General features: G+C 47.9%; 1 protein-coding gene across 4 annotated transcripts in view; it reads left to right on the top strand.

Moving 5' to 3' along the window:
• The window catches only part of SLC2A9 (solute carrier family 2 member 9), a 214,319-nt gene that overhangs the window by 112,803 nt on the left and 74,227 nt on the right, over positions 1 to 27,289 (top strand). For all 4 annotated transcript variants that reach the window (XM_080797062.1, XM_080797063.1, XM_080797060.1 and 1 more), the window contains one exon: positions 20,470 to 20,657. In XM_080797062.1, coding sequence (XP_080653188.1) covers positions 20,470 to 20,657 — 188 coding nt within the window. The remainder of the gene's footprint in view (positions 1 to 20,469; positions 20,658 to 27,289) is intronic.

The raw sequence follows: 27,289 nt of genomic DNA, 5'->3' as shown, positions 1-27,289 counted from the left end.
TGTCAAGGGTTCCAGCCAAGCAAGGGTTGCTTTCTGTATTGTGTCTGTGGTTGGGGCCGATTTTGTGCAGCCCTGAGTCTGCTGGGGCTCTCTGCTCCCCCAGAGCTGAAGGAATTGCCTGGAGCCCCAGGTTTCCAGCATGAGGAAGGTCCAGGCTCTCTTCAGGATGTTTTGGAAATCCTGAGCATTTCTGGGCTCTAGAGTGTCATGGGCACCAGCTTCCTTGTGTGCTGCTCTGTCTCACATCATAAACACCCCAATGTGAACTTCAGCCCCTGCTTTGGTTTCCTCAAACACCGTAGCAGCGGGCACATGCCCTGCATCACTGGAGCATTTCAAGGCATATTGAAGATTTGGGGAAAGGGCTCCAGGCACAGGGTACCTACCGCTCAGCACCCTCTTCTTTCCCCTCTCACCACTGCCCATTGTCCCCTCTGCCTTCCAGATGGCTCTGGAACTCGTCTTCTTCTCCTGCTAACATGCTTTCCCTTCCGAAGCTGGAATCAGACAGCAGGCATATTTCAGCAAACACCTTCCACTCCAGGTGTTTGTCAAAATGCTTTTCTAAGCCAAGTCACTTCCATCCTTCAGAGACACTCAGGTGTCAGCTCTCAAGTTTACATGCTCCTCTTCTCTTTGTGCACCTGGTGACCTTGCTGCCACTGTTGTGATGCTCCCTGGCTGTTCGGAAGGCACCCGTGTGTCTCGGTGCCACACTGTGGGACCAGAGTGGACAGAGAGGCAGCCGGGCTGGGGGTGGCCCTGCTTCCCTGCACGACACCTGTGAGCCCAGGGGAGTTGCCCGTTGCCTTGGACATGGACTCAGTTTTCCCACCCTGTGAAATGGGAGGAACACAGTGCTTATCTCCAGGGCCCAGAAGGATGCTCAGACAAGACCATGGATGTGAGAATGCTCTGTGATGGGCGAAAACATGCAGCAACATTGGGGCAGGGATTATAATTGTGTGGCTGAAATCAGCCCACCAGCAAACATCATGGTAGCTCAAGTAGGTCCTGGTTGAGAGGGTGAAGGAAACAACCTCCCGTAGAGGCCACGAGCTCCCTGCACCCGGCCATAGCCTCAGGGTCCCACAGATCTCTGGGGCATCACAAAGATCCTTGCACACCATTCTGTAAAACTGGCCCTGCCTCAGAAGGCCATGGGGAGGACCCAGAGATGCTGCCTGGGTGGAAATGTTTGTCTTCCTTTTGGTCTAACTCATTCCCATGCAAGTCTCAGTGCTTCTCCATGGAGTTCGGACTTAGGTGTGTGAGTCACTGACTGTGTCACCCTGGGTTCTCTAAGAAGTGGGTGCCAGGAGGATGAAGCAGCGGGGATTTTTTCAGAGTTGTTGTCTGTGTAAATGTGGAGGGAGCCAACAGACTGTGAGGCTTGTGGGACCCCCAGTGGGCAAGGGAGGGATGGGGCTGGCAGCATCAGGCCCAGAGGAGCCCTCTGTCCCTAGAACAAGGATACCTTAGTTTCTCTGCTATGTTCTACCATTGTCTGCAAACAGTCCCTGAAGGGTGCGGCCTGGACACCCAGAGTAATGATTTGCAGAGCACAGCAGCTGTGGCCCTTGGTCAGATCTGTCCCCATGGCCAGGGGCCTACGGGCACGTTCTGCTGGCCACCACACTGACGGAAGCCATGCGCCTCTAGAACCATGCACTCCACTGAGAAGTGAGACAGGGCAACGCCTTCCCTGAGGTCCCCAGTGGGGCGGGGGTGGCCACGTGTTAGGGATCCCCCCAGAGAAACAGAGCCAACGGGGTGTGTTATCTGTGTACATATTAAAAATATATAAATATATATGCAGAGAGAGATTTATTCCAAGGAATTGGCTCTTGTGATTGTGGAAATTGTTACGGCGAAAATCTGCAGGGCAGGCTCCCAGGCTGGAGAGCCAGGGAAGAGTCCGGTGTTGCAGGTTAAGTCTGAGGCCATCTGCTGGCAGAATTACCTCTCTTTCTGGGGAGCTCAGTCTTTTTCTCTTTAGGCCTTCAACTGATTGAATGAGGCCCACTTCCATTATGGACAATAATCTGCTATACTCAGAGTCTACCAATGTAAACGTGTGACTCTCATCTAAAAACTCTCTTCACCATGATATCTAAACCAGAGTCTGACCAAATAGAGTTGACCCTAAAAAATGTGGGGGTTAGCGCCTACACAGTTGAAAATCTATATATGAATTTTGACTCTTCAAAAACTTAACTACTAATAGCCAGAGGTTGCCCAGCCTCTGCCATTACTGATAACATGAACAATTAACATGTATATTATATGTAACATGTATTATATACTGTGTTCTTACCATGAAATAAGCTAGAGAAAAGAAAATGTTATGAAGAAAATTATAAGGAAGAGAAAATGCAAATAGTATTGTATTTATTTAAAAATCCTTCTGTAAGTCAATCCACACAGCTCAGGGGTCAGCTGTGTCTGGGTGCCTTGGCCAGACACTCTAGCACTTGACATTAACCATCACGGTCCCACACCATCCCTCCCTCCCCTAGTCATCTCCCCCAGCACTGGCCACGCTGTGTGTCACCGCCTGTTTCTGTCACTCTCCCTCTCTCCCCACACAGTGAGACTCTCAAGGGCAGGGACTGCATCTCCTTTTTCTTTTTTTTTTTTTAAGGTTTTATGTATTTATTTGATAGAGAGGCAGAGAGGGAACACAAGCAGAGGAAGTGGGACAGGGAGAAGCAGCTGCCTGCTGAGCAGGGAGCCCAGTGTGGGGCTCGATCCCAGGAGCCTGGGATCATGACCTGAGCTGAACAACTGAGCCACCCAGGAGCCCTGGGACTGCATCTCCTTAAATGCCATGTTCCCCCACATCCAGCACAGGCTTCCTTTGGCTACACATTGAATAGACAATCAAGGCCTTGAAAAGAAATCAAGCCCTCAAATGTGTGCTCCAATCTGTTGAATTGGAAAGGTCATTAAAAATACTGAATTTCCCAGAATTCCTCAGCAGGGCATGGGCAAATAGGCCTCTCCTTTCTACAGATGAGCAACTCAACACAGAGACATTTGGAAACTTGCTGTCATCCCCAGCCTGGCCACTTATGGGACTGGAGCTCAAAAGCCAGGCCCCCGGACTCCCAGGAGGAGGATTCTTACGGTTGCGTCCCTTCTGGCCTCTCCTGGGTCCTATATGATAAGGATGAGATGGGGTTCTGGCTGAAAGGCCCCACTTTCTCGGAGGAGGCAGCATATGATAGTCACCCACTCTCAGGACTCACCAATTGAGAGCCTGCCACTCTCATGAGTAGAGAGGGATCCATGGGTGTACCCAGGCAACAGAACATAGCCCAGAACAGCCCTCCAGATATCCCATAACTTGTTCTTCATGGACTGGGCATTTAATGAAATGACAAGGATGCTGATATTAACATTTCATGAACCAGGGAGCTCCCTGCAGGGGAGACTGGAAGGGAGACTCCTAAGCCCCCAACTTGGGGCGCTGAGACTCATCAGCTTTGATAGGGCGGCCCGTGGGTGGGATAGAGCTGGCAGAAACTGGTCAGCAGCAGAACTGCGTGTGTGTCCTTGGAGCATCTCTGCCATTTATTTCCCAGGCATCAGTATCCTTGAGCCCTTCCAGATAGCAGCTACTGAGAGAGACCACAGAATGCAGTGTTACCCTCTGGCCAGGGTCAGGAGCCCTGGGCCTGTCACACTGCCTCTCCGGGCTGTGGTGTTTCCACCTGTAGAATCAGGACTGGCCAAGATGCTTTCTTCAGGCTGGTCTGGCTCTGGGTTCTGAGTTCAGGACCTGGAACATTGGGACAGAAGTGATGTCAGTCCCAGGGCTCCTGAAAGCAAATGCTCAGGGTCTGTTACCACCGACGAATGAGCTCACACAGCACATGGTCACAGGTGTCATTGCTGGAGTGTCCTGCTTTCCATCTAAGCAGCACAGAACAATGAGCACTAACTGGGTTCAAAATGGTTCTGACCATTTGAGTTGCCATGATTCTCTAGTGTGGGAGGCAGAACAGAATCCCCCTCCTGAAGGATGGCCACATCCAAATTCCCAGGACCTATGGTTGGCTATCGTAGGTTACACGACGATGGCCCTGAGATCACACATGGAATTAAGGTTGCTCATCAACTGACTTCTGAGATGGGGAGATAAGCCAGGATTTCCCAAGAGGGGCCCATGTGATCACAAGGATTCTTGTCATGGAAAAGGAAGGCAGATGAGAGAACCAGACAGGCAGCAGCATGAGAAGGGTTTGGCCCGAGCTTGCTGGCTTTGCAGGTGGAGGACGGACAGGGCCACAAGCCAAGGAATGCAGGCAGACTGTGGAGCCTGGAGAAGGCAAAGATATCCTCTCCTAGAGCCTCCAGAAGGAGCACAGCCCTGACAATACCCTGACTTCAGGCCTCTGAAACCCATTGCAGATTCTGACTTCCAGAACTATGAGGTGATATGTTCACGCTGTCCAAAGTCACGGAGTTTGTGCTAATTTGTTACAGTGGCACTAGGAGACCAACAGAGGCTAAGTGTGCAGCATCCCTCACCGTAATCATCACCAAGAATAGCCTCCCATGTTTCTGCTCCTCCTTTTATAGACATGGAGAAAAAGATGCTGAGGGGTTCAGCCACATTATGTCAAGGCCACAGAGCTAGCGCCCTGGTCAGCACTCCCCTCGGGAGGTGAGGAGGAATACTTCAGAAAAGTACTGGATCCTGGGGGGGGTAGGCACAAAGGCATGGGGCGGGGGGCAGGAGGGGTCAGGCAGACCCCTCACCAACACTGCGGCCAGCACATCGTGGCCGCAGAGAGGATGCCGGAGCCGCTGGTATGATGGATGCCAGAGCCTCCATCTCCGAGGCTGAGCAGCGGTCACTACCACTCAGGGTGCTGGGGGTTTGGTGGACCAGAGACAGAAGAGGCTCTTTCTCCCTCCTACCCCTGGACCTGCATCCGCACTCTCACAGATGGATCTGTCAGGGATCAGCAGGCATGGGAGGCCAGGCAGTGCGGTCTGCAGGTCACAGAGTGACCGGGGACTGAGCCCAGTGGGCAGAATCTGACATTGAGTCTAAGTTATGAGTAACCTCCTGGAGTCACCATTCATTCCATGCCCACTTATTAATGGAGTTTTTGTCATATACCTGGCACATACTAAGCCCAGGGGGTAAAATATGGAGCAAAACCAGACAGGGCCCCTGATTTCTGAAGCAAGCAGTCAGTGAGGGAGTCCGACAGGAACCAGGCCACCTCACAGATGAGTGTGAGTTGACCCCATGCCAGGAGCTATGAGGGAAGGAGCACAGAGCTCCTGGGGGACACCCAGGAAGACTTCCTGGGGTGGAAAGATGAGTTGACATAAGGGAATAAAGGAACAGGGCAGGAATCCATCCACAGCTCAAGGTTTGATCATAAACCCATGAATACATATGGCTGGCTGGGGCAGACCCTGGCCAAGGGAGGATGCCTGCTTTTGTTGTGGTCATTTGCTTGCTTGTTTTTTTCTTTTAGTAAGTACTTCCACTCTTTCTACCTTGGAAAGCTACCACTGTTGGCTGTCGCTCATCAGGGATAATCCCTGGCTTATCACCTAATTGATACATATCGATTGATTCTCACTGTATAGCCGTGGGTTTATTTCTGGGCTCTCTCTTCTGTTCTGCTGGCCTATATGTCTGTCTTTTTTATGCCAGCACCATCCTGTTTGAATTACAGTAACTCTACAGTATATTTTGAAATCAGGAAGCCTGATGGCTCTGCTTTGTTCTTTCTCAAGGTTGTTTTGGCTATTCATGGTCTTTTGTGGTTCCATATGAATTGTAATATTTTTTTTCTATTTCTGTAAAGTATGCCATTGAGATTTTAATAAGATGGCATTGAATCTGTTGATGGCCTTGGGTAATATGGCCCTTTTAACAATATTAACTCTTCCAACCATGGACACAGGGTATTATCTTTCCATTTCTTTGTGTCTCCTTTAATTTCTTTCAGCAGTGTTTTATAATTTTCAGTGTAAAAGTCTTTCTCCTCCTTAGGTAACCTTATTCCTAAGTATTTTCTTCTTTCTGATGCTATTGTAAAGGAGATTATTTTTCTAATTTCCTCTTAGGGAAGTTTGTTATTCATGTATAGAAATGCAACTGATTTTTGCATGTTGATTTTGTATCCTGCAACTGGACTGAATCTATTTGTTCAGTTCTAACAGTATTTTGGGTGAAGTGTTCGAGGTTTTATGTATAAAAGATCATGTTGTCTGCAAGCAAGGATGATTTTACTTCTTCCTTTCCAATTTGGATGTCTTTCTTTCCTTCTCACCTAATTGCTCTGGCCAGGGCTTCTGAATAGAAGCCGTGAGATTGGGTATCCTTGCCTTGTTCCTGACCTCAGAGAAAAGACTTTCAGTTTCTCACCATTGAACATGATGTTGACTGTGGGCTGTAATGTCTTCTGGATACAGGATAACTAGAAAACTGGGTATCTTTATGCAAAAGAATGAAGTTAGACCCCTAGGTTATACCATACATAAAAACCAATTTAAAATAAATTACAGACTTAAATGTAAGACCTGAAACCATAAAAGCCCTAGAAGAAAACAAAAGGAGAAAGCTTTCTAATACCTGTTTTGGCAGGGATTTCTTGAATATGATGCCAAAAGCACAGGCAACAAAAGCAAAAATGGATAAGGGCAACTATATCAGATTAAAAAGCATCTGCACAGCAAAGGAAATAATCAATAGAGAGCAAAGGTAATCTACAGAATGGTAGAAAATATTAGTAAACCATATGTCTGATAAGGGGCTAATAATATCCAGAAAATAAGAAACTTTTGCAATTCAATAGCCAAAAATCTAATAACCTTATTTAAAAATGGGCAAAGAGCTTGGATAGTTATTTCTCCAAAGAAGACATATGCTTTATCAATGGACATATGGAAAAAATTTCAACATCGCTAATGATCAGGAAAATGCAAATCAAAACCACAGTGAGATATCACTTCACAGCAACAGGACAGCTAGAGGTGGGGGTAGGAGGTTTGGTGAGCCTGGTGGTGGGTATTATGGAGGGCATGTATAGCATGGAGCACTGGGTGTGGTGCATAAACAATGAATTCTGGAACACTGAAAAGAAATTTTAAAAAAATAAATAAAAATTTAAATATATATATATATATATATATACACACACACACACACACAAACACACACACACACACAAACTCAAAAGGCAAATGTTGGCAAGGACAAGGAGAAATTGGAACCCTTGCACACTGTTGGCGGGAATGCAAAATGATGCAGTCACTATAGAAAACAGTAGGGAGTTTTCTCCAGAAAATGAAAAATAGAAATACCATTTGACCCAGCAATCCCACATCCAGGCATTTTTCCAAAAGCATTGAAATCAAGATCTCAAAGAGATATTAGCACTCTTAAATATTTGATGCAGCACCATTCACAGTAGCCGAGGTGTGTAAAAAACCTAAATGTCCACCGATAAATGAACAGATAAAGATGTGGTATACACATGCAATGGAATATTATTTGACTTTTAAAAAGAAGGGAATCCTGTAGTGTGTGACAACATGGATGAACTTGGTGGACTTTATGTTGCATGAGATAAGCCAGTCACAGGAGGGAGAGTGCTGCCTGACCTCACACCCTTAAAATAGCCAAATTAGTCAAGTTCATAGAACCAACAGTGGAATAGTGGTTGCCAGGTGCTGTGGTAGAGGGGGAAGTGGGGAGTTGCTATCAGTGGATATAAAGTTGATGCAAGATGTGTAAATTTGAGACATCTGCTGTGCAACATTGTGTCTGTTGTGCACTTAAAGACTGTTTTGTGCACTGGGGCGCCTGGGTGGCTCAGTGGGTTAAGCCTCTGCCTTCGGCTCAGGTCATGATCTCAGGGTCCTGGGATCGAGCCCCGCATCAGGGTCTCTGCTAGGCGGGGAGCCTGCTTCTCCCTCTCTCTCTGCCTGCCTCTCTGCTTACTTGTGATCTCTCTCTCTGTCAAATAGATAAATAAAATCTTAAAAAAAAAAAAAAGACTGTTTTGTGCACTAAAAAACGTGTTCAGTGGCAGATCTCATGTTCAGTGTCTTTACCATAATAGAATAATTTTTTAACTTTGTAATAATAAATTATTCACTCACTAATGGAAAAAAATAAGGTTTAGCTATAGAGATCCTAACAGTATGAATGCAACTGCTAATTTCATTATGTGCAAAAACAATCCTTACAAAGACAGAACGTCAGGAGACATTGAAAGAGTACTCTGGGGAAAGAGGACTCTCCGTTCGCCTAATGGCCTGACCTGACCTCTCAGACAAGGGATGCATGACACAAGATCTGCTCTCTGACCACCGCCTGTCAGGATCAGCCTGAGTCATGCTTGCACCAACCCAGACATGCAGCACCACGGGAGTGGGAACAGAAGCTCTGCTGTGTGACCTGGACACATCACTTCATGTCTCTGAGCCTCGGTTTCCCCATCTGTTCGAAGGCAAATAGGAGCACTGAACTTGTGGGGATTTCATGAGGTTCCCACATGCAGCACCATTCAGCTGGAGTTGCAGTGAGTTGTGTTTTTGTCTCCCACTAAAGGACTTCTAAGCAGAAACTGTGCCTTTTTCTTCCCCTAACGCAGGACACCTTCGCATCCCCTGGCACATAGCTCTAAAAAGCTGTAGGTTAATTGAAATGAACTGAATTTGGTTCTGTTAGTTTTTCATCTCTGTGGTTTCTTTTCATTATTTGTTGAGGTACGTGCAAAGAAAGACCAAGTTGGAACACTGACTCCCTCACTTTCTACCTGGGAACTCTGGTACATTTCCCAATTCCTCTGAGGCTCAGAGAGCAGAACAACACAAGGTTATCTTGGTAAGGTCTTTAAGACACCTAGCCCAAACAGCTGGCACATAGTGTTACACACAAATGTCAGCCTTCTCTCCCCTGCTTGGTCTCTTGACTCCCCTGAATGAAGACGAATCTTTAACTGGTACAAAAATCCGGTTACATAACAACTTCCTCTCCTAGCCCAGAAATTGACCACAGCACCCAACAGCTTTTCTCTCCACTTGGGAAATGCAAATTCTCATTCCTTTTTCAAGTTCTTTGGAATTAATGATTAGAACATGGCCAGGAATATGAATGAGGTGTGAACTATAAGAAGCCTTTACTTTCAAGTGTGAGGGCAAGGGTGGGAGCCCCAGCAGGCAGAGGACCCAAATAGATCAGATGAACTATGTAAGTGACTTGGAGATCCAAGAGAATGGACCCCTCTGGGAGTGTTATTTTCCATAAGTAAATGTCTTTTTGAAATGGACTCACTGACTATGAGTTTCTGAGCCCATTTCCTCTCTCTCCATGGACAACTAGTTAAAATTCAAAGCGTCTGTCCTGTCTGCTCCCCGTGCCCTAGAGGCCCTCATCTCATTCTCTCGAAGGCTTCCATAGAACCTGCACACTTCTTGGGTTCTCCACTTGCTTGAGAGACCTTGTCCTTCTTCCTGTTCAATGCCTGAGTCCCTCCCACAGTATCTCTGACAGGTAGTCATCATGCCTTTCCTTGCACACCCCTAGTGATGGGGAGCTCACTGCTTATGAAACTGCCTGATCTGCCTTTGACCACATCAGTCAGACAGTTCTTCCTCATGGTGAGCTGACTTCTGATGGATCACAGCCACTGCCATTGGTCCTCATTCTGACCTCAGGGCCAATAAGTCCAACCCTATCCACATCCAGGCTTGTCCTCCAAGAGGATCCCCTTCTTCAGACTAAGCAAATATGAGGAGAGATCAGTTACATTCATCCAACGTGGTTTGAGCACCTGCTGCATGCCAGGCTCTGAATAAGACTCAGCCTCTGGCATGAGGTGTCATGAGCCTTATGTCAGCTTACATCCTGTCTTGATCTGATAAGACCACAGAGATGACAAGAGCAGCAGTGACAACCATTTACCAGCCTCAGGACACCCCCAACACTGCACTAATGTGCTTTGTCCCCTCCCTGCATGGTTTCCTGCCCCTTTTTGAGTAGGGTCCCAGCTCCAAAGGCAGGTTCCAGGCCTTCCTCTAGAGATTAGAAGAAGGGAATGTTACTTATGAGCTCTGGGTGAAAAAAGAATGCAAGAGTTAGTTCAAGCCAATCTTCTCTATGCTTCCAAAGTGTAATGACATTGGTGCTGATTTACACCAATTTACACAGTTCAGGTCTATGCCTCACTCTGATGCAAGTGATAGGCGAAAGGATGGGTGAGACGAAACCTGAGGATGCATCTGGGCTCTTCAGGAATTCAGGATATGGAATGAAGACTTAGGAAGAAAGGCAGGGAAAGAAGGAAGGGAGGAAGCAATAAGAGAGGGAGAGGGAGGAGGGGAAGGAGGAAAGATCTGAAAGCCCTGGTTCTAAATTCCCAGGGATAGTAACTGCACATCAGGGACAAGGCGTTTGGAGGCCTTCCAGGGGATCTATTCACAGCTTCTCCATCTACCAGCAGTGAAAGCAGTGTTTCCTCTGGTGTCCCCATCACACCACCCTAATGTTCACTCTGATTTCAGCCTAGCTGACACGGACAATCCCATGTCAGTGCAGACATAGGCAGACGTTTCCTCTTCCAGGACACCAGGTGACTCCCTGCCTACTCAGGCCCTCTCTGCAGCCCCAGTGCAGCCCAGCCCATCTGCGGGACAATGTGCATGCATTGGACTTAATGGCCCCCAGAGGCAAGAGTTGGTGGACAGATGCCCAGCCTCCCCTGTGGGACCGTTCTAGGAGACATTCCATGTTCTACTCAGAAGTCCAGCAGAATTGACCCCTCCGTCCATAGTAGACCCCTCAGTGACATTCCTTGTGTAGCTTCCCCTTCCCCATTTCACTCTCCCTATCCCCTCACACCTGCTTTCTGCAACCATCACGTGTATCAACTTCCTACACCCAATCCTTGTCTCAGGCTCTGCTCTCAGGAATCCTAGTTCTCCTGACCATGGGCAAGTTTCATCTCTCTTCTCACCTGCAAAGTGGGGACAATGGTGATGTCTCCTTCAGGACATGGATATATGAAAATTAAATAAGAAAAGGCCTATGAAGCATGTGGAAGGGTGGTTGGCCTAGAGTAGCTCTCAGGAAGCTCTAGCCGCTGTCATTGCAGTCTTGGCCTGAATGGTGATGAGAACTCAAAAAGAACCTCAGAAGATACTGTCGATCCAAAAGGAAGGTGGCAGCAAGGCTGGCTGAACTTAACACATTTGGAATTTGGAATTCGTCTTGCAGTCCCATCTGCTAGGAATGCAACATCTGGGGGAGGGGGAGCTGTAGCCTATAGATTTCCACCCTCCCAGTGTCACTCCATTTTTCCTGCAAAATCAGGAGACGATGTTGCCTTTTTATGTTTCTTTTGATGAACATGATTTAGCAAAACCCGGTCAAGCTCATCATTTGGAACATTTTCAGACAGGAACGCTTTTGAAACTGTGTGCAAGGATTTTGTGCAGATGTAGGAGTTTGACCCGCCGACTGGCATGCCGCACTTTGGGTCCCTGGCCACATGGTGATGGCTCCCTTTCCGCACATTGCTTTCCACAGAGTGATCTCCTTTGAAAAGCTGCTTTCTCACTCTCCTTAAAATGTCACCTTTACCTTGAATAGGTAGATTGTTTATGTCTTAAGTCTTCAAAACTTGGCCAGGCTGCATGCTATTAGCAGGCACTGAAGCTGACAGTGGGCTCGCTGCCAGAGTAGAGGTGGCCGCTGGCTCCTGTCTTTGTGTCTGCATCTCAGTCTTATCTTAATCCGTGCCTTCCCTGGATGATTCTTTATAAGCCGCCTGTATGTTCATCAGGGTTAATTCAGTTAAAACCAAACTCTACCCATTCCAAGTCCAAGACCGGCCAATGGGGTATGTAAGCTGAAATGTATGGCTCTAAGCTGCAAGCAAAGTCGAGGAGTCCCCTGTCAGCCCTCCTCATGGCAGAGCCCCCACCACCCTCACGTGGCTTGTGGGAAGGCTCCAGGGTCAATTAGTCTATGACAACATGTTGTAACAGTACGGACAGGACTTCTACATCTTCTACCGCATCCCGGGCTGCGGATCCCACTACTGTCGGTCATAAACTCAAGCTTCAATCCCAGTCACTGCTGGAAATAAATGCTTCGGTGAAACCTCCGAAGTTTTAGAAGCCCTGAGCCCCGCTCTGGGCAGAAGAGGAGCTCCGCGCTGTGCGGGGCACATGACTGCAAAGGCCTGTGGCCCCGTGCTCCGCCCGGGATCCCTTTCCTGCCTTGTCAGGCCCTCCTGGTCACACAAGGGAAGTCTCCAGGCTGCTGTGCACTCTGCTGTTAACAAGGCCATCCAGTGCAGTGGCTACCTAACAGAGCACCACAGACGGGGGACTTAAAACAGGAGGGCTTCTCTCCCAGTTCTGGAGACCAAGAGTCCAAGTCAACCTGTCAGCAAGACCGGCTTCCTCACCCAGCTTCTGGTGTGTGCCTGCCAACCTTGGCCTCCTGTGACTTACCCTGCATCTGTCCGGGCTCTGCCTCTGTCCTCATGGGGCCATCTTCCCTGTGTATCTGTCTCTGTGTCTCTTCTCTTCTTCTAATTAAGGGCCCACCCTATTCCAGTGTGACCTTATCTTAACTGATGTATTAATCACATCTGCGAAGACCCTGTTTCCAGATAAGGTCACATTCACAGTTACCAGGTTAGGACATCTCTTTATAGGGACACAATTCAACCCACAATGGAAGGTTATAGTATTTTGTACCCTTTGTCAGGCTAAAAAGGAAGGCAAAAGAGAAGAAGGAAGGGATGGGGGAGTGTAGCAAGTGTCTCCTGGAATAGTTAACAGACCTCCAGTCCTCGTTGCCCATTAAGAGCTGTAGTGTTCTGAGGACCTTGTGTGTGCTGACATTTAACACCGCCCGGATGCTGCTCCGTCCATCTTACAGATAAGGAAACTGAGGCTCGGAAACATCAAGAAACTCATTTGGCATCAGACTAGTTGACAAGAAAAGAAGCAAGGATTCGAGTCCCAGGCAGTGTGGCCCCAGGGTTGAGATCCTTAACCACCCATCCCACCAGTACGCACCCAGTCACAGGTGTGTGCAAACCAGGTGGGTGTTACTGTGTCACACAGTCACCCCAACCCCACAGAACCTGAGGAAGCAGAGGTGTACACTCGAGACGGCCCCAGGCGCCAGGCTGGTAGGCAACAGATGCTGGACAGATTCCCATCAGTCTGTCCCCACCGCCCACCTCCACCTTTCCTCTTTGCCACACACCTCTTCACATTTTGCTCGGGGCATGGCTCCCATGGGTGTTTGAGGGCCCAATGTGGGCTTCAGTCAGCTTCTAGCTCTTTTTCTGAGTTGGCCAGGCACAGGCACAACCTCAGACACCCCTTTGCTGATCTGGAAACTTCAGGAATGCCAGTCAGACCATCAAGAGTACCTGCTCTTCTTCATTTCTTTATTTCCTGCTGTCTGTGTGAAAATAGGCTGGCAGAATGTTAGGGCTCAGCCCTTGGCGAACGTGAAGGAAAGAAGCTCTACGGGACTGTACTCATTTCCCTAATTGGCATGCCAGCCCACTTCTGAATCCCTGAGGCCATCCAGGCTCCAGCCAGGAGCAGGCCCACCCAGTGGAGGTCGAGGCCTGTGTTGTCCACCTGGGTATAGCTGACACGTGGCATGTGAGCCACCACCCAGCTCTGCCAGACTCTACCCTGACCCAGCATCTACTGGGTAGGGGGGACAACCCCAGCATCCCTCGCAGTTGAGCTCCAGGCAGCTGTGAACACTCAGGTAGAATTAGCTGCCCACAGACACTCAGCACTTTCCAGGGCTAGGCCCCTCTCCAAGTATATGCCCATTGCCTGGTCCGCAAGCCACAGCCTACAGGCCAGGGATTATTGGGGCACAGCGATGTTAAGCCACTCAGCCACGGTCGCCCACCTAGGGCAAGGGCTCTAGCCCCAGAAACCTGGCTCTAGAGCTGTGAGCTTACACACTAGGCTTGGCGCTGCTCAGCTAGGGTCTGTGGCCCTGTCCCTTCCAGCCCTTCCTCCTAGACCTCAGACAACCCAGGCAGACACACCCCAGATTGGCCCTTATTAGGTTTTGCATGATGCTGGCTTCACTTATCCCTGCAAAGGGACTTTCGGGGTGTGGCATCCGCAGCGAGCGAGGCTCTGGGCTGCTGCTCTGCATCTTTCTCCTGAAGAGCTGACATAACGACCCTAGAGATAGGTGGGCCGAGGTCAGCCCTACCTTGCAGAGGAGAACTCTAAGTCTTGAGAGATCAGATGCTATTCCCATGTCACACTGAAATGGAGTTGGGTGGGGAAGCCACCACTGTCTAATTAAAATGGCTCTGTGTTAGTATCTTGGGCTGTTCTAACAAATTACCACAAACCAAGCAGCTTAAAACAATACAAGAATAGGTGAAAGAAATCTGGTACTTAGTGATTTAGTTTGAGCTGCTGGATCAAGCCTCATCTGAAGCAAGACTTTTCAGCAATTCCTTTAAAAAAAATACCAATTCATTATCTTACATTTCTAAGGAGGTCTGAACTCCAGAAGAGGTCTCACTGGGCTAAAACCGAGGTGTTGCAGGGCTGCATTCCCTCTGGAAGTTCCAGGGAAGGATCGTTCCTTGCCTTCTCCTGCTTCCAGGGGCACCCCCCACTCCTTGGCTCATGACTCCTCCTCCACCTTTGAAGTGCATCCCCTCCATTCTCTGTTTCTTATACATCTTATCTGAGTCTGGCCTCCTGCCTTCCTCATATAGGGGTCCTCATGATAACACTGGGCCCACCCAAATAATCCAGGATAACCTCCCCATCACAGGATCCTTAAACTCAATCACATCCACCAAATCCATGTGGCCATATAAGCTAATATACGAATGGGTTCTGGGGACGAGAATATGGACTTATTTAGGAGGACATTTGGGCTCTTTCTGTTTTTCACGATGTGATATTTGCCTCTACTCTCTGATCCATGTCCTCCATTGGGATTCTTCCTCCAGGCCACAGGGACATCCTAGATCCACTCCCTCTGTGACACATGTCACATAAAATTAGAATAAAATTTCCTGATATACTCTTGCAGGGTATGAGTAGGTGCTCCAGCAAATATATGTAGGAAATGTGGAGCAAAAAAAAATTGAATAGATGTCTTTGTGCAGGACTTATCAGAACATTTATTTCTACTGTGAAATTTAAACCAAGAGATAGAGTGTACAATGATACTAAACTTCTTTGACTGAGGAATTTTATTCCACGGAGCTTCTCTGGGAATTGGCATTCCACAAAATGCACGTTAGGAAAAGTGAGTGACTTTGATGAGAACACTGCCTGTGCAAGGTCTGTAGCTTTTGTTCCTCCAGCTCCCGCACTTGGCACACTGTCTGGAGCCAGTACATGCCGAGAATTGGCCCTAGATGGGGCCCCCGTCTCTATCAACCAGCCCTGAGGCTGTCCCTTTAAAAAGCCAGTGCTTCTCCCCCGGGGCTGTGTGCTCTGGAGAATCAGCCTGGGGAGCCTGAAACTCACCTGCCCACCAGTCACTGGGCCTGGTAAAGCCAAACCACCCCCATCCCCCACACCCAGCATCCCAGACCACAGTCGGGCCTGGCCTCAGGTGGGCCTTGAAGCTGAGGCCATGGAGGATGCAAGGCCATGTCTGCACTTGACCGCAGGAGTGTGGCCTCTGGGAGAGAGGATGGCATTGGGATCTACCACAGGAAGCCACAAATGGGAAGCAGCCTGTCCCCTTCCTGCCCCCACAGGAGTCTGTGGCCAGCCAGGTGCCATGGTCAGGCCGAGTCACAGAGAGGTCCTCCTGGTCTCAGTGGACCCCTGCGGGGGCCTGAAGCCTGGGAGGGGCTCCAACCCAGGATGGAGCCTGTGCCAGGCCCCCGCAGGCAGTGAATACCTTCTGGGTGCCTTGACAGCCCACCTGTGGATCCTTTTGTCACTGCTATTCTGCTGTGCAGGGTGGCCGAGGGCTGCGGGAGCCTATAGTCTGTCAGCCGTGCTGCACTCAGACACCGGTTCCCTCGCTGAGTTCACTTTGCCACCACTCGCCGTCATGTTCCTCTGTTCCCGTCCACTCCATCACAGCCCCACTTCTGTGCCCCTGACCTGCTCCTCTCTCACCCCAGTCTTGATTTCCACGCTTCCTGCAAAGCACATCAGCTGAGGGGCACCTGGGTGGCTCAGTCCAAGGAGCAGCTGACTCCTGGTTTCAGCTCTTCATGATCTCAGGGTGGTCACGGGATCAAGCCCCACCTCGGGCTCTGTGCTCTGAGATTCTCCCTCTCCCTCTGCCCCTTCCTGCTCGAGTGCCCTCTCTCTCTACTGAAAATTAATAAATACATCTTTAAAAAAATAAGACATCAGATCAGTTGAATATACAGTGTTCTAAATGGAAGAAATAAGATAATCATAATAATAATTATTAGACACCATTTACATGCAAGGCACATACATTGTTTTTTTTCCTCCTGGAGGGAAATCTTATGATTTCCATTTTGTGGAAGCCACTTAGAGAGAAGCACACAGGTCACGTGGGAGGGACAGGCTGGGCATGAAGCTGGACCACTCTGTTCCCCCCCTGCTTCCCACTGTACCACGGCCTCCCTGGAGTAGCTCCTACCTGGGGGCATCACGGGACAGCAGGGGGGTTGGTGCATGGCAGGTGTGTGGCTGCATGGCAGGAGGGAAAGTGCCCCAAGGAGAAGGTACTTCCCTATGTGACTGGGGCTGGGAGGGCTTCTGGAAGACCTGACTACTGAGCAGGTCCTAGGGAAAGAAGATTCTAGACAGACCACAAAGGGCCAGAAGGAACCACATGCGTGAGGCACAGAGGCACACTTTGGGAGTGGGTGGCGGCCCTTCTCAGGACAGATGGGGAGGGGGCAGTGTTGTGGTGAAGGGGGCTGTGGACAAGGGCTCTGTGGGACAGATAACATACGGACTGGGTCCTGCTGCAGGGAGCAAGACAATGAAGGCTCGACTGCAGGAGGATGGTCATCTCGGAAGATGAAGACTGGCACGAGAATCCCATTGGGGAGATGCTGAGGCCTGAACTCAGACAAGACCTAGGGACTGAGAGGAGTATGCAACTCTTGAGATCAGGAAGGTGGCATCGTGGGGCTCAGTGATAACATGAGACCTGTGGGGGTCCCTCATTTCCTGCTTTCATCTCTAGACCTTCCTTAGCCTTTTCTGCCTCACTTCCCACCAGGGGAAAATCAAGGAAGGCTTCTTGGAGGAGGTGGTGTCTGAGCTGAGGCTCAGAGAACAAGACCAGGTGCAGAAAGGTCAAAAGAACATTCTAGAGAGAGAAAAGAAGTAAAAGTACCATTGTCTTTTGTTTCTCCTGAGTGCCAAGGCATGTGAGGCAACTTTCTGTGTTTTGGCTCACAGCTCAGAGGGCCCTCTCTCTTCTGACAGCCAGAAATGCCCCCCTCTTGTTGGTACCTCTCATGACTTAGCTCAGCTATTTACTGTTTCCAAGAGGACGTTTGTGAGCCCTGTGCCTGAGAGGATGCAGAGGGGATAGGAAGGGCCCCAGAGCTAAATCCCACAGGGCCATTATTAGGGGTGTAGTGAGGCAGTCATGGCTGGAGGTGCAGGGGGCTTATCCCGCAATTAGGGATGCCCACAGGGGCCAGGTCCCCCAGAGCAGCCTCGCACTGGGAGAAGGGAGGGGGCCGCCGGGGAGGCAGGGACGGTACCTGCTCAGGGATGAGGTCCTTCTGGGAGGAGCCAGAAGCCTGTTTGAAACAGTGGTTCTGAACTGGGGGTGGCTTTGCCCCAGGAGACATTGGGCAGTGTCCAGTGACATTTTTTAAATCACTTTCTTAGTGAGATGTAATTGACCTGTGGTATTTGGTGTCACGTGCTCAACATCATGATTCAGTGTTTGTATAGAGCATAAAATTGTCACCCCAATCGGTCCAGCACAGGCACACCACACAGTTACAAATTTTTTCTTGCGATGAGAGCTTTAAGATCTATTCTTTTAGCAACTTTCAAATATACAGACAGCAATGTTAACTCTAGTCATTGTTTTGTCCCCAGGACTTGTTTATTTTATAACTGGAAGTTTGTACTTCGGACTGCCTTTGCCTGTTTGCTCACCCCTCAGCCCCCACCTCTGGAAACCCCAGTCTCTTCCCTGTATCTCTGTACCTTTGAGTTTGGTTTTGGGGGTTTTGTTGTTTTGTTTTTGTTTTTGTTGTTTTAGATTCCATATGTAGATGAGATGGTTCGGTATCTGTCTTTTTTGATTTCCCTCACTTAGCATAATGCCCTCAGGGACCATCCGTGTTGTTGCCAATGACAGAATTTCCTTCTTTTTTTTTTTTTTAATTTTATTTATTTGACAGACAGAGATCACAAGTAGGCAGAGAAACAGGCAGGGGTGGGGAAGCAGGTTCCCTACTTAGCAGAGAGCCCGATGCGGGGCTCGATCCAGGACCCTGAGATCATGACCTGAGCCAAAGGCAGAGGCTTACCGCACTCAGCCACCCAGGTGCCCCAGGATTTCCTTCATGTTATAGCTGAATAATATTCCATCATATATATATGTGTAAGTACAAGTATATTTGTGTGTGTGTGTGTGTGTTTCTGTATCCCTTCCTCCATCAGTGAGTGGTGCATCTCTGTGTCTGCCATGAGACTCTCCCTCACCAGATACTCTTCCTCACCCAGTCACAGGAAACTTGTAGAAAGGGATGTGGGGGGGGGGGTGGCTCAGTCAGTTAATTGTCCAACTCTTGATTTCAGCTCAGGTCATGATCTCAGGGTCCTGGGATTGAGCCCTGCATTGGGCTCTGTGCATAGAGGGGAGTCTGCTTGAGATTCTCTCTCCCTCTGTTCTCCCCACCCCCACACACTCACTCTCTCTCTAAAATAAATATATCTTTTTTAAAAAGTAAGGGATATGGAACACATAGAAGGAAACAATTTTTATGAACACATATACAGCAGGAAATTAAATTGATGCTTTAAAAGAAGGAGATCACAGCTTTTAAGAAATAAGAGAGATTTTTGTTCCAGGAAACAGTTAAATGCTGAGCGTCAAATTTAGTCGAGAGCTTCCTGGCAGCCAAGGTGAAAGAGGAAAAAAAAGTCTCTAAATTTCTCTTTATTTTACATGGAAAGCACGTATCTCAGGAAAGAGAGAGAACTATGTTCCTGCCCTAAAACTTTAGGATGACTTTATGAAATGAATGCTGCGTTTTTGAACTTTGGGAAAATATTGGCCATACTATGGTGTAGTGACTGATATGGAAATGTTACTCATTCAGCTACTTCTCCCATTTATCCTTAATAAAATCCTAAGAAAAATATTAAATCATCACTAAAAAAAAAAAAAAAAAAGATTCTGAAGCCGTTTTCAGTGTACTACTGGAAATAACACCCCAGAAGCTTCACAGGCTTGCTTTTTGTAGAATCTGGAGCAAGTTTAACAGCCTTTTTCTTCTTTTTCCTGCTGCTAAAGAAGAGCAATTTCACATGCCCTGCAGTGCAGAGCGTGTTTTCAAGGATGATGCCCACTGTGTCTGGGATGGACTGTCCACAGGAGCCGTCACCAAAGCCACCTTTCTCTGTAGGAGGATAAATACTAGAGCACTGAATATTTAAATCTGTGCTCTAAAAGTGTCTCCTATTACCTGATTATTATGATCTCAGGGGTCTAATCAGTCCACCCACCTTTGCATCTGTATACGTGAAGGTTTGCACAATTAAGGGTTCGGTAACAAATGGCAGGTTCGCTGAGGCTGGAAATTTGCCGTTTTCAGCCTGGAAAAGGCATAAGTCATGAGGGTGAGTTTGAATCCTGGGAAAAATAGCTCTTTGAGAATACATCCACCCACGGTTCCTGTGTTTCCCGGAGTCATATGGAAACGGCCTTGGAGGTCATTTAGTTCAGTTCTTCTTCCGATGATAGGATCTACTCCCAGCATCCTGGCCAAGTGGCAGGCAGTCTGACCATCTGAATACCTCTAACAAGGATGAGGACATGGGGCCAGGCAGACAGGAGGCACCCAGTAAATATTTATCAAAATATCTGGGCTAGGGTCAATGTACATACATGATCCAACTACTACCAAAGCCATGTGAGGCCAGAATGCTTACAAATAATGGACAGATGTGCTGTGGTCACAATGGGACTTGAACCCTGGGTGTCCTCCTCTTTGTTCTGGGGGCAGTCAGGAGACTCCTGTTGTCTCCTGGCTCTTCTCCTAGCCAACCAGGTGACCTTGGGCAAGTCACTGTACATCTCTGGGGCTCTGTTTCCCTATTTTCAAACAAAGGCTTGGAATTTCATGGGTTCAAAGCCCCCTGCCAGCTCTATCCCTAACAAAGTGTGTGTCTGGGTGGTGGGACAGTCCCCAGATAGCCCAGTGTCAGACTCAGCAAACATCCTAATCCCTGCTAAAAGTCTGTGATTGTCCCTCTTTGCAGCCTTCCAGACTTTCCTGGGCAAAGAGGATGTCTCCCGAGAGGTGGAGGAGGTCCTGATAGAGAGCCGCATGCAGAGGAACATCCAGCTGGTGTCTGTGCTGGAGCTGCTCCAGAGTCCCTCCCTGCGCTGGCAGGTCATCACAGTGGTCGTCACCATGGCCTGCTACCAGCTCTGTGGTCTCAACGCGGTGAGTTGAGGAACTAGAGGGAGGTGGGGGTGGGACAGGGCTTGGGCCTCAATATCAGGATCCGGTCCCAGCTCTGCCACCTCTACCAGCTTTGTGCCATCAGGCAGTCACACAATCTGATCCAGCCTCAGTTTCCTGATCTGTAAAATGGACTGACATAATACAGAAATAAGCCATGCAGAGTGTTCAATGTAGCAGCTACACGGTCACCCCTTAGTGAATGCTATCTATCATTATTATTTCTGGTCCCTAAAACTCAGATTTCTTAATAAAATGGGTAAGTGAAAGATGATTTAAATAAAAGTACTCTTGGTGGGGCTGATTTGAACATGAAACTTTGGCCTAAGAAGACCTTAGGCTTGAAAGGAAAACTTTTTCAGAGCCTGAGCTGATGTGGGCAAGGATATTGGACAGTGGAGGTTCACCAGACCCTCTGATAGATTCTGCTGTCCCTTCTCTCCTGGGGGGCTCCTGAAGGGAGAATCCAGGAATCCCAGGGAGACAGACTCAGGATCGTTATCACTGTTGCTTTGGAGAAATGGTGGGTCTGCCTCAAGGAGTAGTGAGTTCCCCATTTATGAAGCTGTGCAAGCCAGTTGGCAGGGCAGTGTAGAGGTACATACACAGCTCAGGAGAATGGGGCTGGGCCCAGAAGGAGGAAAAAGGGGACCTTCCAAAGAGCCTCAGAGAAAACAGCTCCTCTGTGTTCACGACCCTGGCATCCTGAAAGTCAGCCAGGAGGGTGTTTGGGGCATGTAAGGGGAGGTGACATGAAAGGGGAGGTGTCCCTGTCTGGAGAGGGAAAGGTGACAGCATGGAAAGTTCCAACCATAGTGTTTTGCCACATTTCAACTACTCTTCCTTTTCTTTTTTTTTTTTTTTAAGATTTTATTTATTTATTTGACAGACAGAGATCACAAGTAGGCAGAGAGGCAGGCAGAGAGAGAGAGGAGGAAGCAGGCTCCCTGTGGAGCAGAGACCCCGATGCCAGGCTCGATCCCAGGACCCTGGGATTATGACCTGAGCCGAAGGCAGAGGCTTTAACCCACTGAGCCACCCAGGCGCCCCTCAACTACTCTTGATTCTATTTTTGGAAACACTGGGATGAAATGAAATCGTCTGCCGACTTACTTGTTTGTACCTTTTTCCTTGGTCTGTTTAAAGTCAGCAGAAGGAGGAAGGGCCTGGGCCAAGGGCATAGCCTTGGACAGATCCTGCTGTTTCCTCCTCTTTGCACCTTCAGGCTCAAAGCCACCCTCCCTGTTCTGAGAAGGTAGAGAGGAATCCATTTCTTAGAGTTAACATTTAAAGTAGTAAAGCCACATATGGAATCTGTATTTAATGAGGCATTTGGAGCGAGAACCATGACATTTCTAAACAGAATTCTCTCCTCTCCTGGGACATAACTTCCTCTATAAATCCCGCAGGGTGTATCTCAACCCTGCTGCATCGCCATAGGATGGGGAGAAACCTTCTCGTCCGCTCCAAAGGCTGGCATAGGGGAGGGCTCAGCTCCCAGGTGTCCCACCATCCTCGTCCTCGTCCTCATAGTGACTGCCTTTCATCTGTTTTATTATTGTCATGAGCGCATTTAACGTGAGATCTCCCTCCTTAACAAACGTTCAGCTGTGCCATGCTGGACTGCCAACTGTAGGCATGGGGTCACACAGCCCCTCTGCAGAGCCGACGTGTCTTGCTTCACTGAAACTTCACACCGCTGATTGGCAACTCCCCATTCCCTCCTCCTGCAGCCCCTAGCAACCGCCACTCTGCTCACGGATTCTCTGATTTTGGCTGCTTTAGATACATCATGAAAGTGCAAGCACCCGGTGTTGGTCCTTCTGGGATCAGCTCTTTCCCTCAGTGTAGTGTCCACCAGGTTCATCCGTGGGGTCATGGGCTGCAGGCTAGCTTTCCTTTCCAAGGCCGGGTAATAGTCCATCGCACACACACAAGCCACATTTTCTTCATCCATCTGTCCATCAACAAACATTTAGAATAGTTCCACACCTTGGCTTCCATGAATAGTGCTGCATTGAATGCTGGCATGCAGATCCCTCTTCAAGATCCTGATTTCAACCTGGATAAAAACCCAGAAGTGGGATGTTGACTCATATCGCAGTTCTGTTTCTAATTGTTTGAGGAACCTCCATGCCATTTTCCAGAGTGGCTGCATCAGTTTACATTCCCACTGACAGTGTGCAATATTCTAATTCTTCCACATCCTCACCAACACTTTTTTTTTTCCATAAGAGATATCCTAACAGGTGTGAGGTGATGACTTGCTGTGGTTTCGATTTGCGTTTCTCTGATGATGAGTGATGTCGAGTGTCTTTTCATGTGTCTGTTGGCCATTTGTAGTTCTTTTCTAGAAAAACATCTGTTCAGGTCCTTTGCCCATTTTTTAATGGAGTTGTTTGGAGGCTTTGGGGAGGGTTGTTTTATTGTGTTTTGTTTTTCTGTTGAAATGTAGGAGTTCCCTATATATTTTGGCTATTAATCCCTTATCAGATACATGGTTTGCCAATATTTTCTCGCATGCTGTAGATTGCCTTTCCACTCTGTTGATAATTTTTTTTTTGCTGTGCAGAAACTTTTTAGTCTGATGTACTCACACTTGTTGATTTTTGCTTTTGGTGTCATATAAAAAAAAAAAATCATTGCCAAGACCAATGTTTTTCCCTTATATTGTCTTCTAGGATTTTTACAGTTCTTATGTTTATAATCTTTAATCCATTTTGAGTGAAGATTAACATCCAATTTCATTCTTTTGTAGGTGGATATCCAAAATTTTCAACACCATTAGCTAGACTATCCTTTCCCCCATTGAATATTCTTGGCACACTTTGGCAATCAGTTGGCCACATTTGGGTCTATTTCTGGTATCTCTATTCCGTTTCCTTAGTTTATATGTCTGTCTTTATGCCAGTATCACACTGCTTTAACTACTGTTGCTTTTTAATATATTTTGAAAAGAGGAAATGTGATGCCTTCAGTTTTGTTCTTTTTAAAGATACAGTTTCATGTAAATTTTAGGATTTTTTTTCCTATTTCTGGAAAATATGCCACTGGGATTATAATAGGGATGGCATTGAATCTGTAGATCATAATTTGGGTAGTGTGGCCATTTTAATAACATTAAAGCTCCTGATCCATGAATGGAGTATTTTTTTTCCATTTATTTATGTATTTAATTTCTTTCCTTAGTGTTTTGTAGTTTTCAGTGCAAACGTCTTTCATTTCCTTAGTTAACTTTATTCCCAAGTATTTTTTGATGCTATTGTAAATACAATTATTTTCTTAATTTCCCTTTCAGATGGTTCATTTTAGTATATAAAAACACAGCCGATTTTTGTATGTTGTTTCTGTTTCCTGCAACTTTACCGAATTTATTAGTTCCAACAATTGTATGTGTGTGTGTGTGTGTTGTGTGCGTGTGTGTGTGTGTGTGTATCTTCAGGGTTTTCTACATTTAAGATCATGTCATTTGCAAACAGTGATGATTTTACTTCTTTCTGCTTTGTTTGACTTTTCTTTTTTTTTTTTTTTCTTGTCTAATTACACTGGCTAAGATCTCCAGTCCTGGGTTGAATAAAAGTGGTGAGAGTGGGCATCCTTGTCTTGTTTCTGATCTTAGAGGAAAAGCTCTCAGTTTGCTGAGTATGATGATATTATGATATGATATGTTAGCTGAGTATGATGTTAGCTCTGGGCTTGTCATGTATGGCCTTTATTATGTTGAGGTAGTCTCCTTCTATTTATTGTTTGTTTAGGATTATTTTTATTTTTTTTATTTTTTAAGATTTTATTTTTTTATTTGATTTGAGAGAGAGAGAATGAGAGAGAATGCACAAGAAAAAGAGAGATTTGGAGGGAGAAGCAGACTCCCTGCAGAGCTGGGAGCCTGATGCGGGACTTGATCCTAGGATTCCAAGACCGTGACCTGAGCCAAAGGCAGTCGTTTAACTAACTGAGCCACCCAGGTGCCCTGTTTAGGATTATTTTTTTTTTAATTTTATTTATTTATTTTTTACTGACAGAGATCACAAGGAGGCAGAGAGGCAGGCAGAGAGAGAAGAAGGGAAGCAGGCTCCCTGCCAAGCAGAGAGCCCGATGCAGGGCTCCATCCCAGGACCCTGAGATCATGACCTGAGCCAAAGGCAGAGGCTTTAACCCACTGAGTCACCCAGGCGTCCCTAGGATTATTTTTAATCTTTAAGTCAGAAGTAATACTTCCCACTTGGCATGCTTAACTTGAACGGAGCAAAAAGTTCTGGACCCATATCCATAGGCCAGGCTTTCTGTCTCACTGTGACCACAAGCCTGCAGGGGGAAGCCTAGACCAGTCACTCACCTTACCCAGCCTCTGTATGCTCACCTGTAAGAATAATAATAAAGCTCACAGTCACTTAACCCTTAACACGAGCCAGAAGTTTTCCCCATGGCTGTCCTGTGACTTAGACACTGTTAGGCACAGAGATGTTGAGACACTTTCCCTAGGTCACACAGCTACAAGTGGTAGAAAGGGGATTTGAGCCCCAGCGATTTGGCCACAAGGTCTAGCCACTTGAGCCCTTAGCAGGGAGGGTCCCCAAGGCCGCCTTTGAGCATCTTCATATGCGTCACTGGGCTGTGTCCCCAAGTCATCCCTAGGCAGCCAGTGGGGCAAGTCCTATGCTCACTGTTTTACATTAAAAAAGACAAACACTGGTTAGCAGCCACCTCAGCATCAGAGTCCAGCTGTCCTGGGCCTCAGTCCAGTTGTCCTCTGCACCACTGGCCTCTCAGTCCAGATAATACGTGAGCCAAGAAGGAATGCTGTCTACCAGGTGAAAAACTTCAAATGCCCTTTAAAACTTGCTTTCCTCCCTTAATTGTCCCAGAAATTATTTGGGGGGACATGGTCTATAGTTTAAGATGTTGCAAATACTGCTCGGCATCTCCCTATTTATCACTTTATTCTAGCCCCAAATGTCCTGCAGGGTAAATGGTGCCATCCTCATTTTCTAGAAGAAGAAATGAGGTTTCCAGGGGACCAAGCGCTTGCCCTGGGTCACAGAGGGAAGGGTGCCTGTGCTGTCAAATTCACACTTCCAGGCCCCGGTACCCTGCCTTGAAGCACCTGTCCAGGCTTGGCCAGCCTGTCTCTAAGCCCAGGTGTCTGCACTAACCCAGCCATTCTCAGCCTCAGCACTGTGCACACTCGGGGCTGGAAAATCCCTTGTCCCGGGGGACTGTCCTTTTTACTACAGAATGTCTCAGCATTTCTGGCCTTGGCCCACCAGGTGACAGTAGTCTACCCCACCAGCTGTGATGACCAAAAATGTCTCCAAACGTTGCCCAGTGTCCCATGGGGGTAAAATTGCCCTCAGGTGAGAATCACCATATTAAGCAAACATTATGTATTGCCCAGTGCATTTTTTGCTAAGAAGTCAATAAATAGTTTCCGCATACCTTAGAAATCAAGAGGAAGTTGGATTTAACATTTTAGTTGTTTCTAAATTCTTTTTCAGTGTGGGATTGTTTTTTCCCTCCTTCTCACAATGGCTTTCAAATTCCCTCCTCTAAAATTAGACCTGTCACTTAAAATTCCTTATTTTCTGCAACTGCCTTCCTCCTGAGCGGTTTGTCCTTTGCATGAAAACCAGACTTTTGTGCGAATGTTCTGTCTCTCACCGGCGAGGAGCCTCCTGGTTACAGAGCCCTTCCCTGGGGTGGTCACAACAGCTCATACACCCCCACTGCCACCCCTCTCACCATGACCATCCTCGGAGGCTGCCTCTCACGGTCCCTGTGCCTCCAGCACCCAGAGCCACCCATGGTGCACAGGAGACACCTGAGCATTTGGGGAAGAAAGAGGGGAGGTGAGAAGAAAAAGGGGCAGGGAGGGTGCTGCTTATACCAAGTCCTTGGGCTGTCCTCAGACTTCCTGGATCTTCTGGAATACCAAAGGTTATGGAGGTACTCTTACCTACACCTTGGGTCCTTGGGTTGCCCTTTCTTCCTCCAGAGTCCTTCCCCCTTGAACAGAGCTCCTCTGGGCCTCAGTTTCCTATCATGGAAAATGGGGATGACAGTACTCAGTCCGCAGAGCTACCGCGGGGATTATACGAAATGATGTGGAATGGCTCACAGATGCTAACCGCTGAGCTTACTACTCTTCCCAGCAAGGCTGTTTCTAGCACTGCATTCTGTTCTCGATGCCACACATTTACAAACTTTGCTCCTCCCACTCTGCGTCTTGGTTGGGAAACAAGACACTGGAGCTTGTTAGATATGGACAGAAGACAAGAGTGCAGCCTGCGGATAAGCCCGGTGATGCCCATTCTGGACCCTCAGAGGCAGTTTATGGCTGCCTGGGCTTGTCCACTCAGTGGCTGCCCAAGCATCACAGTGTTCCTGGGTAGTTGTGTGTCCCTCTGGTCTGTCACCTGTATAACTGTTGTGTAATTCTTCTGTTTGCTGCTACACCTGATCTGTGAGGGCAAGGACAGGTGTGCATGCTTCCCCCATGTGTTGTGATGCTTACAGTAACTGCTGTGCCTAACGGAGCAGCATCCTGCGCCATCCTGTGCCATCCTGTGCCATCCTGCACCCTCCACAAACAACCAAATGGCAGGGAGGCAAGGCTG

Source organism: Martes martes, assembly GCF_963455335.1.
Source record: "Martes martes genome assembly, chromosome: 2".
NCBI lineage: Eukaryota > Metazoa > Chordata > Mammalia > Carnivora > Mustelidae > Martes > Martes martes.
The sequence above is the reverse complement of the archived record's forward strand: the minus strand, read 5'-3'. Positions and strand labels throughout refer to the sequence as shown.